The sequence below is a fragment of the Epinephelus moara genome, chromosome 20 (assembly GCF_006386435.1).
Source record: "Epinephelus moara isolate mb chromosome 20, YSFRI_EMoa_1.0, whole genome shotgun sequence".
Lineage (NCBI taxonomy): Eukaryota > Metazoa > Chordata > Actinopteri > Perciformes > Serranidae > Epinephelus > Epinephelus moara.
The window spans coordinates 13,122,871-13,135,764 of record NC_065525.1 but is presented as its reverse complement, the minus strand read 5'-3'; the positions used below and the strand labels follow the sequence as shown (position 1 = coordinate 13,135,764).

Genomic DNA, 12,894 nt, shown 5'->3' with positions numbered 1-12,894 from the left:
TTTACCCAAGAACTGCACTTAAAGTTTAGGTAGGCAGTTTACTTTCGGCATCAATGGGCAAAAATCCCATAACAAACTTGGAAGTATACTGTATTTCAAGTGGTCTGAAAGAACACTCAACTTATGTGCCTCCACTTGGCTCTGTTTTCAGGCTTCACAAATAGCTCATGAGGGGACTATGGCCGATCACAGGCCATTTTCAGAGAGAGAATAGCTGTCAGTCATGTCAGTCACTGCTCCTAAACTGCGGTTGAAATGTCCAATTAGGCAGCGCCGATCAAACATGAATCAAGATTTTGTTACTGCATTGCCTATTTCTGGCCTCAAATGTTTTCAGAAACATATTGTAGTGTACTGTTACTGTTTAGCTGTAAAATAAGGAAGTTAGTAACCTGGCTGCCATGTTGAAAGCAGTCAAGCCAAAATGAAACACCACCCACCGTCAAGAGCAAAGTTTCTCATTTTACAGCTAAACAGTACACTAAAATATGTTTCTGAAAGTATTTGAGGCCAGAAATAGGCAATGCAGTAACAGAATCTTGATTCATGTTTGATCAGTGCTGGCTAGTTTGGCAGTTTGACCGCAGTTCATGAGCAGTGATTGGCATGGTTGACAGCTGCGTTACCAATCCCTCGGCTCTGATTGGTTGTTTTCGAGATTCTTGCAAATGCTATTGGGAGCACTATGAGGAGGCAGAGGAGCACGATGTACATATATATATATATGTATATATATATATATTTTACATTATCTGTGTCAGGTACTACTTTAAGGAAATAGTGACGGTTACAAAAAAGTAACTTTTTGTCATATTTGCTGAAAACGTTACCTACTGTAGCTTGAAATAGCTTTGAGTGTTTTCATTTTATGGCACTTACATAGTATTATTATTGTCATTATTATAATTTTATATAAAGAGAGACAGATATAATAAAAATAATCACCACCTTGTCAAGCTACAGCATGAAAATGTGGCTTCCATGTTAATGAGTCAGAAATAGTAATCCAATGAAATATACATAAAACAATGACGGGATGGTCATCCTCCACAATGAGTACTTTTATATCTGATAACACATTTTGTAAAATTGTTTCAGAGACATTTTGTGGTATTTTTCATAACCTTTATTATAAATATTTTAGAAATTTCAAAAAAGCCAACAAATCTCAAAAACAACTCTCAAAAATCAGATGAATAATGTATTTCGGTTGATTCCCTGCTTAAATAACCGCATGACTCGCATGTAAGTTTATAAATGAAAAAAAGTTTTATTTGTTAGTGCTGTGTGTAATTGAATGCTACATACATACAGATAATCTTAGCATGAATGTACACGTACTGTACGTCGCCACAAAGTTTTTTCTTTTCACGTTTTTTCAACATCATTCACATAAACTACAGTACAATTTGAAAAAGCTATAGGGAGGGAACAGTGCTGTGAGGAGGGGAGAGCACCAGTTCCCAGGGACAGAACACAGGAACTAACACAGCAAGCATGCAGAGAGCAAGAGACACCAGGGTCTGACGGGTTTATTTATTGAAACTGAAAAGGAAAGAGAGGATGGCGGGGGCGGGGGGTAAACTGGTGCTCAATCTGACTTTTCCCATTGAAACCACCAGCTAAAATGCAGGGGGGTGGATTATTGAATTTGTGCTTATACAGGAGATTTTCCTCTCCTTTCCCTGACTGTGTTGGATATGGGATGGAGTTATTTTTTAAACCCATATTTGCTCAAGATGTAACAGGTACACTTGTCCCTTTCACTTTGCAGTATTCCTCCCCGCATGCTCAGGTTGGTCCGTTAATGTCTGACACACCTGAACAGCACTCGACGCACACAGGACTAATGCACTAACAGACAGTCGCCCTTACAAATACAAATAACTAAACCAGTGCTGCTGGGTTGGAATTCTTCTTAGGTTTTTAAACGTACACTTGTACTATTATTATTACACGTTAAGTGTACTGTCTGCATTATACAGTATGTGAGGTCCTTGTCCTGCACCTGTAGTGACTACTTTTTTATTATTCACATCTGATGATGTGTCAGCACCAATTACCAAGTCCTCGAGCACTTGTAGTTCTTGGCAAATATGAACCCGCCCTCATTGTTTCCTGATGTGTTCCTGTCATTTAAGTTTTGCGCCATCACCCGACAGAATTCTCTGCATCAAGATAGTTTCTTCTGTGATTTGGCTTTAGAAACAATTGTGAAAGCTGAATGCAACTCTGACAGACGTGTTAAAAAAATACAGTCATCTTTATCGCAAACGTACCCCAAGGCCCTGGTCTCTCCATGGAGGAATAAAGATCTTCATATCAATTTAATGTTTAATAAAAATAATAACAATATAGACAAATGTGAAACCATAAAAAAACATACAATAGCCTACTTCTTTAAGTCCAAGTTGTTCTCAGTTTTATAATGCCAGATTCAGGAAATAAAAACATGATGGCTGATGAAACCATCTGACCTCTCATGATGATGAAGGACAGAGACAGAAAGCAGAAGAGGTGGAAGAGGCAGAGAGGCACGACAACCTCGTTTTAAGGCTGAAACCAAGAGAAATTAATTGCAAGCCAGAATAAACTTCCGTCTCCTTGGCCTCCTCCATTTGTATTCAACCATGAATCAACAGTGAGGTTAGGAGAGGGGAAGGAACAGCTCAAACGGAAAAAAGAACCATGGCGATCACAGCTAACATGTAAACATACTTCCAGGCTTCTTAAGAGCAACTAGAATCTCATAGCATTCAAAGAAGAGGAAAGGTGTCATTCACTCTGGTAGAAACCCCCACTCTGACAGACAGACACAGCGTCCAGCTCAACGCAACATGTACAGGAAATACAGTATTAATATTTCTTTCAAAACATGGAAAATATTTAACACAAAGTGCAGGTTCGTCCTGCAGAAAGAGCTCGGACAGACCAGTAAGGTTAATAATTTTTTTTTTTTTTTTTTTTTTAAAAAGGCGCAGGTCTGCTCAAACATTTCTAATACAATTCTCTACAGTCTGAATTTCCCTGTTAGACAGAATACTGTTTACATCCACACACTCAGACTCTCACACACACACACGCAGGGTGCTCTGTGAGATTCCCCGCAACATACCGATACAATCACTACATGGACTACAAAAAGAACAAATGAGCATTTTGTCAAAACATTTCACATGGTAAAAAATAGCAAGAATACGAAAACAGTTCTTACATATTGTTTTTAAGAAAGACAAGCTCTGACATTACACTCACACGTCCACAGTATGTACAGGCTGAGAGAGGAAGTGTAATGTTGGACATTTTCAGCACACAGGAGTCTATCAGCACTGACGTCTGCAGGAATATGACCATTATAATAGTGGGGGATATATATTTTTTATATTTGTCTCTACTGAAGGGTGAGATTGGTATCAATCCTTGATGGTTAACTTAAGCTGGTTGTTCAGTTTACACAACTTTGGGATCAGGTGCTGCTTCATACTGGTGTTTTGGTACAAACGGTAGCAGCCATAAAAATCGTGGCTCACACACATACACTCACAGACATTTCACCATCGGATTTATCTCACTATAGGACAATAAATCCCCAAACTCCCCCCCACACACACAGTTTCCCTTCACATTCACTGAGGAGTTTACTGGCTACTTCATAAAGAATCAGATATGGACGCAGGGACCAAAAGAGTCAATACACAGTTTCTGTATTACCGTGGGGAGAAGAAAACCAAAAGTGTTTTCAGTCATCCTTCACCTAACCAAAGACAAATGACTGTGAGTACATGTGTGTCTGAGGTTTTAGTCAGACTTTCCACTCTTCCTGATACAAAACAGAGACAGGCTGAGACAGCGAGAGGAGGAAGCAAAGGACAACGAAAATGAATGAAAGAATGAGGGAGGGAGAAACTGAAGAGCGGGAAAGAAATGTTATCTGAGGGAGAGAGGGGGAGGAAGAAAAACAAGGGAACGACCCCCTCTAGTGGACAGTCTAGCAGTCAGGACAGTTTCTGGCCTCATCAGTTTAGCAGTTCTCTGTCTATTAAATCTCAGTACACCATAAAACATAATTAGTGCCATACAATTTTTAAAAATACTAAAAACAATGGCTGTCTTATTAGACAATTAAGGGACAATTCTTTTTTTTCCTTGTGTGAGGGGAGGACTTTAGGAGGGATATAAGTATTTGCTGGTCAACATGCATTATGGCACCTGTTTCTGTGTGCAACAGTCTGATTAAATATGGCAGGTTAAGTGGTTGTGGCCTTTTCACTACTATTAACTGTCTGATTGTGGGGCGGAGAATAAAAGGACAGGTATAAGAAGAAAAGAGGTGGAACAAAAAGCAAAGTGCAGGGAAAGAAAAGCTCAGGATCTGATGGAATGATGGGGTCACAGTACTAAAGGGCTTTGCGCGAGTTAGTAAAGCAACAAAATCTTGATGTATCACTGGTGGGAATGAATGCAATAGTAACAGACTGGACTGTCCTGCAAATGTGGTGATAGTTAGGCTGCATGAATAGCCTAGACTGTCTGTTCAATGGAAAAAGTCTTCAAGGTTTTATATGCACTGGGGCACTGGGTAACCACCGCCATCAGCCGTGTGCTGCACCGTGTGATCCTGCAAGGAGCCCAAGTCACTGAATCGCTCACCACACCAAACACACTTGAACTGGCCTTCTCTTGAGTGTGTGCTCTGGTGTTTGGTGAGGTGCTCGCGCTGTTTGAAGCCCTTGTTGCAGTGGCCGCATTTGTAGGGTTTCTCCCCCGTGTGCACACGCCGGTGCCGGTTCAGGTCTGATGAGTATTTGAAACGTTTCTCACAGTCAGGGCACTTCAGCGGTTTTTCCCGTGATGGGTCACAGCGGTGCTGGACAAATTCCGAAGAGGACAAGAAGCGGCGGTCGCAGAGCGAGCACTTAAGGGGTTTCTCTTGGCAGTGAGAGTTTTGATGACGCTGTAATGTAGAACTCTTCTTGTAGCCCTTACCGCAAACATCACACTTGTACGGCTTGTCCGGCGAGGAGTTGGACGACTCGCCACACTTGTGTCTGAGCAGCTCTCCTGACTGGCTGAACTCCTTTTGGCATGAGGCGCACTTGAACAGGTTGTCCATGCCGTGGACGTGCTGGTGGTAGAGGAGGTGAGAGGGCTGCATGAAGCCCTTGTCGCACAGATTGCATTTGAATGGCCGGTCAGTAGGGTCTTTGTGTGTGCGTCGGTGGCGCACCAGTGCATACTGCTGCTTGAAGCTCATCTGACACTCGTCACAGTGGAAGGGACGCTCCTCCGAGTGTGTGCGCTCGTGTTGCCGAAGGTCAGACGGCCGCTTGAAACCCTTACCGCATGTGGCACAACGGAATGGGCGGGAACCCTGCGGGTGGCAGGGGTGGTGAAGGAGCTCCGATGACTCTTTGAAGTGCAGCTCGCATAAGTTGCATTTGAACAAGTGCTCACCAGAGTGCACGTACATGTGGCGCACGAGGTGGGAACGATGCTTGAAACTCTTTTCACAAACAGCACACTTAAATGGGCGTTCACTGCTGTGTGTTCGCTGGTGGTGCTGTAGGTGTGACGACTGGCTGAAGGCCTTGTCACATGTGTCACATTTGAAGGGCTTTTCCCCTGTGTGCACCCTCTCATGCCGTGTGAGTTCTGACAGGTGTTTGAAACCCTTCTGGCAAACGGAGCATTTGTACGGTCGGTCTCGGGCCGAGGGAAAGGGTAGAATGGATGAGCTGCTGCTGGCTGACGCCCCGTCACTGCTGGGCTGCTGGGGATTATTTGAGTTGGGTGTGATGTTGCCAGAAGAGCCAGGTCGGTAGGTCTTCTCACATATTGAACACTTCATTGGGTTGGTGCTATTATGGGATGTGTGGTGCTGGGCTAAAGAGGTAAGTAGGGAGAAACCCATCTTACACACCCCACACACAAAAGGCTTCTGCTCCACCTGAACACACTGGTGTTCTAGCAAGTCTGTCGCCTGATGAAAAATCTTCATGCACTGGGTGCACTGAAATGACCTGTCCTGATTCACCATGCATTGATGTTCATGTGGGTTGGCCAGGTGGGATATATCATGTCCACAGGCCCCACATTTGTGTCCTTCTGTCCCCACCTGTAGGGAAGTCTGCTGGGCCTGGGCGGGGTGCTGCTGCTGCTGACTGTGCTGCCCACCTCCATGCTGCTGACTCCCACTGTGTTGTTGGCTGTGTTGGCTGTGCTGTCCATGCTGGGTCTGTTGCTGTTGCTGTAAAGACGTAGCATCCGGCTGCAGTACGATGCCATACACCGCACAGCCCAGCGCGTTCTCAGCTCCTGGAGGGATGGTGTGGACGACTTGGGGTGGAGCGACTGCATGCTGCTGCCACGCCTCTGTCATGCGGGCTCGGGTGTAGGGATTTAGTTTGGCAGCTGGTGTGGCCCAACTGCAGGGGAAAAAGGGAGATGGGATCATATTTAAATAATGGGCTGAGGGCTTCAGAGTGTGTTAAGAAAACAGGAGGAAAAAAACTCACTCCATTGCAGCAAGTGGCACTGAAGAACCGACACGGGCCCTTGGTGAAGGAGCTGTGATGGATGAGAAGAGAACAGCTGTGTGGAGATCAGACTTGTGCGAAGAGATAGAAGAGAATCTCCTACTTTCACTTTCTTGTGGCCTTCAGGTGGTATCTGTATGGATCAAAGAATTAAAGCAAGTCAATATATCAATGGGCAGAAATAAGTTACTCAACAACAACAGTGTCTTTGAGTTTAAGCCATGGACTCCAGCATTACATTGCATGTCCAAAATCCACTGATCCAACAGACAGTACGCCCTGGCCTAGTGTACACATACGCCTTTCAAAAATGCAGATTGCAATTTTGCTTTTGCAATTTTGCTACATCAGCTTTAGCAGCCAGTTATGATTTGTCAGTGTAAACTCAGCAGAAAGAGACATTAAACACTGTGGATTAGTAATATAGTAGGAAGTGCTGCAATATTAGGTTTAGCTGAGTGCCAGAAAAAGCAGGCAGCCTCTCATAAAATAACTGATTCTTCCTGTCTGCTCACTGGGCAACTCTGAGTGTGAACTCATAAAAGCGTGTTTACATCAGCCACATTTATCATCCAATAATCACACAATCATGTCAAACATTCTTACAATGATATCTAATGCATGTTGACATGGCTAAAAGCATCCTAATGCAATGTAATGTAAGTGTAAACAACTTGAAGGTGTGCAACAGTGAACGCAGAATCACACAAGTGATCATTCATTTACATACTCACTTGGACACAAACATTAACACTAAGCCGACTATTTAAATCTTTATTAAACTGGTTGTGTTTGTTCCGCCCCTGTCTATACTGAAATCCAAATGCTCAACGATTCGCGGTTAAAAAAAAAGTGGTAGGCAGCGTCTGCGCATCATAACGTTTTTCGTCTCCAGGCAAAGATCACTGTAATCAGGGGAGGTTAGCTAGCTAGCCTAGCCACATGCTAACGCAGCCACAGCGGCGCAGGACAGAGCTAACGCTAGCGGGCTAACGTTAGCCACGGGAACATAACAGCATAGAAGTAACCGCTGCAGCGACACCTTTGTTAGTGAGTGGTGCATGTAAACAGTGGTGAGAAATTCCGCATTTACATACCTGGAGCGTTCAGTCAAGCCTGCTAAGTATTCCGGACGAAATGCCAGTCTACCGTAGGTTAGCTACACCCCCAAATAACATTAGGTCCCGTCTTCACATCCGCAAACGGTGCTCGGATGCTCTCTTGTTCGAGCGCTGTGGCTCCAGGGGCCGAAAAAATGGGATTTGCGGGTCATTTAAATGGGTGAAAATTCCCCCGCGATTTCCCAAATCGCCCCACAAACGGTGTCGTTTCACGTATGCATTTATTTGCCTCTGAAGGCATTCCCTCGGCTGGCGAAAAAAATATGCATTTTGATATAAATAGCTAGCTAGCTATCAGCTAGCTTCTGAGCTGCTGCCCGCGCACGGGAACATGAATAAACCAAGAGTTAATTGGCATGCTCACAACACCAACACACACACACACACACACACACACACACACACACACACACACACACACACGGAACCTAGTGTGTGTTGTGTGTGTGATAGCTTCAATGTAACACTCTTGTAAAAGTTTTCACATCTATTCCTGTTGTCCCAAAGGGTAAAACGTGTAAGTCAAAACTATCATTAAAAAATAATGACAGCTGTCTTTAATTTATGAACATAATTTTTCCCCTGACAGATATTATATTTGGAACAATGGAGGCATATTATATAAACACAAATCATTATTCTTGGAAAACTGGTTTATTCAAGGAATCCATCTGGTTAACCAGCTCCTCAATTCTTATACTTCACTTTGGACAAGTATGATATTTAACTACCGCCAAGGGAATGTGCTTTAGTGTTTGATGAAATCCCTCCTGGTGTCATATTGCTTCTTAAAAACTCCATAGTATCTGAACTGACTTTACTACCTGTGGATCCTGTTATTACTGGTGTTAGTCGGATCTGTTTCTCCTCTAAAAAAGAGCAATAATAACTGTGCTATATGACTTTAAAATGATTCACTGCGTCTTCACTGTTATCCCACCAAGGTATTTCTACAAAGACATAATTTTTTTTTTTTTTTTTTTACACAGAAACACCTATACACACAATCCTCATTCATACACTGTACACAGTTGCAAACCTCTGAAAGGGGAACTGATTCGAGGTGAGCCATGTTTCAGTGGGACCTAAATTACCATTACAACAGGTTGTTTATACCGGAAGTGCAGGACTGCGGCACGCCGACTGGTTGGTCGAAGCGGCTGGAAAATACAGTTTGAGGCCACTCAACATGAATATTTTCCTTATAGTTTAAATAACTATTTAAAGTGATCTGTCTTTTAGCAAATTAACACGTCTAATTAAAATTCAATATGTCCTGACACGTCACTAACACATCACAGGATGTTGGTTGGTTACAGTAGCAGCAGCAGCTCGGAGGAGGAAAGTGAGGCGGCGGCAACAGCGACTCAACACAGAAGTTTGTCACGAAAGTGTCAAGAGGAAGATGGTGGTAACGACGACAGCCCAGAGAAAAAGAAACCCAGAATTGAGGAACAGGTCCCTAAGACAAGGTGTGTGGCGGCTCATGACTTACAAACATGATTTACCAGAGACTGTATAGGAACGCAGAAAACACCATTTCTCAAATGTTAACGCAGGACCAAGTGTAGCCATTGAATGTTGTAATGTCACTGATGAGCTTCTGGCCATGGCCGACCCCTGGGTGATAAACCTGTCAGTGTTACTGGGCTGTGTCTCCATCAGGCTGCCTCTCCCTGGTTGCCTGTTGGCCATGTTTCCAGATGAAGTGGACCCACAGACTGAGGACAGCTCCCTTCATGGTGGACGCCTCCGCTCCTTCAAACATGAGAGAGGCAACTGGGCCACTTATGTTTATTTTCCATGTAAGACCAGCATACTCTATTGATGATGATTGTTTGATCAGTTTTCATTTATTTAACCTGATTCCTCACCTAATTTAGATTATTGTCTGCATGTGTCCCCCTCTGTCTCCTCTCCACATCAGACAATGCTGAGGAGGAGTTTGGGGAGTTATTGGAGGAGCTGCTGTCATTAGCCAGGGCCCGTGGTGTGGTTTTGACCCCGCAGGAGGAGTTCCACCTCAGCCTGTCTCAGACAGTGGTGCTCAGACATCACTGGATCCAACCCTTCACCCAGAGCCTCAGGGCAGGCCTTGTGCACTGCAAGAGGTTTGCTCAATACACATACACAGGAGGATGTGATCTTTCTTTTTATTTACATTTTATTTTAATTTGATTTGTTAGTTTTTTCACATAAGTGTGAGCATGCCAAATGACATGTACAGTAGGAATACACTATGAATAAGTATCTAATACAACCGCACGTCAGAAGATATAAACTATTCCTTTAATCACACATGTGACCAACACGTAAAACGCTTTCAGAAAAAGGGTTGTGCTGGTTAAAACATCACAACAAAACAAGGCAAGACAGTAAGACCAAAGGAAATTAAATGATAACAACAAAGAGAGGAGAGTGCAGTCATATATAATCACTGTATTACCATCAATATGATGACTATCTCAAGGCAAGGCGAGTAAAACTGTACTGGCAGCTGCCTAGAGGATCACTTGCACAGGAGTGGGTGGAATCGTGAAAACAGTTAAGAAAAAACATGATGTTTACAACAGAAGCTGACACTATGGTGGAAATTTAATTCCTGCTGTTTCTTGTTGCCAGGTTTGTGTGCTCAGCGGGCAGACTGAAGGTCTATTGTAACGCTGAGAGGACGAGGTACAGTCACAGCCTTTAATGGTCTCTTTTTGTTATAATGAATACAGTATAAATATAAATGACTTGGTCACTGGCCAATGTGCTGTAAGCTGTGTGGCACTATTTAATTGTTACTATTGCCAAAAAGTTATTGACTTATCTGTCAGTTTCATTCCCAATGTGTCTGTTTGTTTGTTTATTTGTTTGTCCCTGAGCATTGATTATTAATGGCTGGACTGCCTGTGTGTGTGTCTCTCTGTTGTACCCTGTAGGACATTTCTGGGGATGGAAGTGTGTACTGGGCATGCTCAGCTGTTGCACCTGGTCCAAGTAGTGGACAGAACAATGACAGAGTTTCACCTGGAGACTTTCTATAAGGTCACTGTCTGATCAACACACTTTAATACACACAGATAGATTTAACCCTCTGAGGTCTACTAGACCAGTTTGTGTCACTCTTACATTAGAGTTAGTCTTTTCCTGGTGTTGAAGTATTGATACCTGGGTAAATACGGTGACTCTGCAGGGTCTGAACTAGTTAATAGGATGTTCGTCTTTACTGTAACAAGTGTTTCATTTGAATTTTGATTAAAGCTTATGGGACTGCTATGTTTTTACAATCAAATACCCAGCACAGTATTCAGTATGATTTATTGTAGAAAGAATTAAAACTGAAGCAGTGCACATGGGCGTCTTACCTCCATGATGTTTGCTCTGGTGTGTTTTCTAGGATCCATCTTTCCACGTGAGTCTGGCCTGGTGTGTTGGAGACTTGACAGAACAGATGAAGGAGTGCATACAGGGGATGCAGGTACACTTAGATCACTGTGTTCATTTTTCCTTTTAGATCATGACACTGTTCCACCAAATTGACAGTCAATTCTAAATCCAGAGGCATACTGATGTTGCTCAGTCCATTTTAAAGTGCCCCAATAAGTTTGACCCATATATTAGCAGTCTGTCACTGCTGTATCAGTATCAGCATACATGATTGCTAATAAGATACTGCAGTACAAAAATACCAAATATATGAGTGAGATAATTTATAAGCTGTTTTCTATTACATACTTTCTCCACCAGAGAGCACTGACAACTATATTTATTAACTTTAAAATGCCTGCTCCATATGCCATAATTCTTTAATTACAAAAAATGTGTTTATCTCTAAAATTAAAAATAAGCCAGCATACTGTTTACCATTTTTAAAGCCCTGAGCTTAGAGTCAGGCTCTAGTTAGGCCTTAGGTTTTATGTACAAGTTCTTCAAAATCATACAGCAGTCTGTTGTTTATTGCATGTGTATTTTGCCATTCAGACAGGTGCAGGAATGATTCCTAAAACCTCGAAATGAGTTAGCGTCTTAGCAGTTTTGGTTCTCTTGTCTTGAAGTCAATGGGTTTTTTTAATGAATGGGATTTTGGTCAGATGCCTGAAATAAACTCTGTGGTTAACACAAGATAAAGATACTTTCACATATTGTTTTACGACATTACCCATCTCATGAATTTTGAAGCCCTCACGTCTTAAAAAAGATGGTGGCTAAATGAGACTACAGAGCGTCATCACGTTAAAGCCTCGTTTTGCTGGTGGCATTTAAGTCATGCGACCATAGTGTAGTTTGTCTACACCCTAACATTAGCTATTTACTACTGGTCATTGCACCTGTGCTTCAAAAATCATAAAAGTGGTTCTTATTTGTGAAGATTATCTTGCTGAACAAATCATGTAAGTATAAACGTTTGTTTGCCACAGAACTGTTTTTCTGCAGTAACACAGAATCCAATGGGAAAATCCTGTTGACTTTTTGTTGAGGGAACCAGGGCTGGCCTACAAAAACAAAATATCTTCCCCAAACAGCTCTATTCTGACAGCTGCTAAGATAGCATTGGACTGAGTTACAGGAGTTCTGACTAAATACGATAAGCAGCTGATTACTTTTCATACTTTCATATGTGTGTTAGAGTCTGGTCGATGACCACGAAGAAGGACCATATGTGCTAAGGCTGGACTGCGAGGAGCTGCGCTGCAGGACGGGAAACAAGGTCTTCCGCTTCCCTCTGGAGCCTTAAACTTTGACATATTTATACCCTGTCCCCTGGACCTTTAAAGCTGTGTTCCCCTGAGCCACATAAATGAGCTGGAAACTCATTTAGTGGCACAATGACAATATTTTGTATTCTTTTAAAGAGTGCTGATAGATATGTGGCGTGTCTCAACAAAGACAATCAAGCCAAATTATATGATGTATTCTAATATTGTATATAAATAAAGTTACTACTGATTTTATACTTATTTTTGTGTGTGACAGTTGCAATGTTGCGGGGTGGTATCAGGGTACAGAGAAGTTAATGTGAGACTGAAACAAGCTTTTAGAGACTTTAGAGACGCATGTGTGAGAAGCTGCACATTTTAAGGGGTGTCATGTGAATGCCTCATCGAGAGGAAGTTGTGGATTTTATCAGAACTGAAACCCCAGCGAGTGGAGGTCATTTCTTGTCAATAGTCATCACTTAACACATTTAAAATTAGTTGTGTTCATTTCATCTACCAGCATAAGGCCCTACAGTCGTAGTGCATAAAAAT

General features: G+C 42.5%; 2 protein-coding genes across 2 annotated transcripts; one reads left to right on the top strand and one right to left on the bottom strand.

Moving 5' to 3' along the window:
* Window positions 1-1,214: 1,214 nt before the first annotated feature.
* znf319b (zinc finger protein 319b) lies at window positions 1,215-7,993 on the bottom strand. Its single transcript, XM_050073981.1, has 3 exons — window positions 7,634-7,993; window positions 6,516-6,669; window positions 1,215-6,425 (listed from the first exon to the last, which is right to left on the bottom strand). The coding sequence occupies exons 2-3, from the start codon at window positions 6,518-6,520 to the stop codon at window positions 4,559-4,561; spliced, it is 1,872 nt and encodes a 623-aa protein (XP_049929938.1). The 5' UTR covers window positions 6,521-6,669; window positions 7,634-7,993; the 3' UTR covers window positions 1,215-4,558.
* Window positions 7,994-8,796: 803 nt separating this feature from the next.
* Window positions 8,797-12,603, top strand: usb1 (U6 snRNA biogenesis 1). The gene is made up of 7 exons (XM_050073143.1): window positions 8,797-9,129; window positions 9,323-9,462; window positions 9,585-9,768; window positions 10,280-10,333; window positions 10,585-10,690; window positions 11,043-11,123; window positions 12,273-12,603. Exons 1-7 carry the CDS (start codon window positions 8,960-8,962, stop codon window positions 12,378-12,380), a joined length of 843 nt encoding a protein of 280 aa, XP_049929100.1. The 5' UTR covers window positions 8,797-8,959; the 3' UTR covers window positions 12,381-12,603.
* Window positions 12,604-12,894: the final 291 nt, after the last annotated feature.

What these genes read in the sequence shown, in the direction of transcription:
- usb1 (XM_050073143.1), top strand. Translation starts at nt 8,960, where the DNA reads ATGTTGGTTGGTTACAGTAGCAGCAGCAGCTCGGAGGAGGAAAGTGAG. An exon ending in GGCCTTGTGCACTGCAAGAG is followed by an intron (nt 9,769 to 10,279) that starts GTTTGCTCAATA and finishes TCTTGTTGCCAG; the next exon opens with GTTTGTGTGCTCAGCGGGCA. An exon ending in ACCTGGAGACTTTCTATAAG is followed by an intron (nt 10,691 to 11,042) that starts GTCACTGTCTGA and finishes TGTGTTTTCTAG; the next exon opens with GATCCATCTTTCCACGTGAG.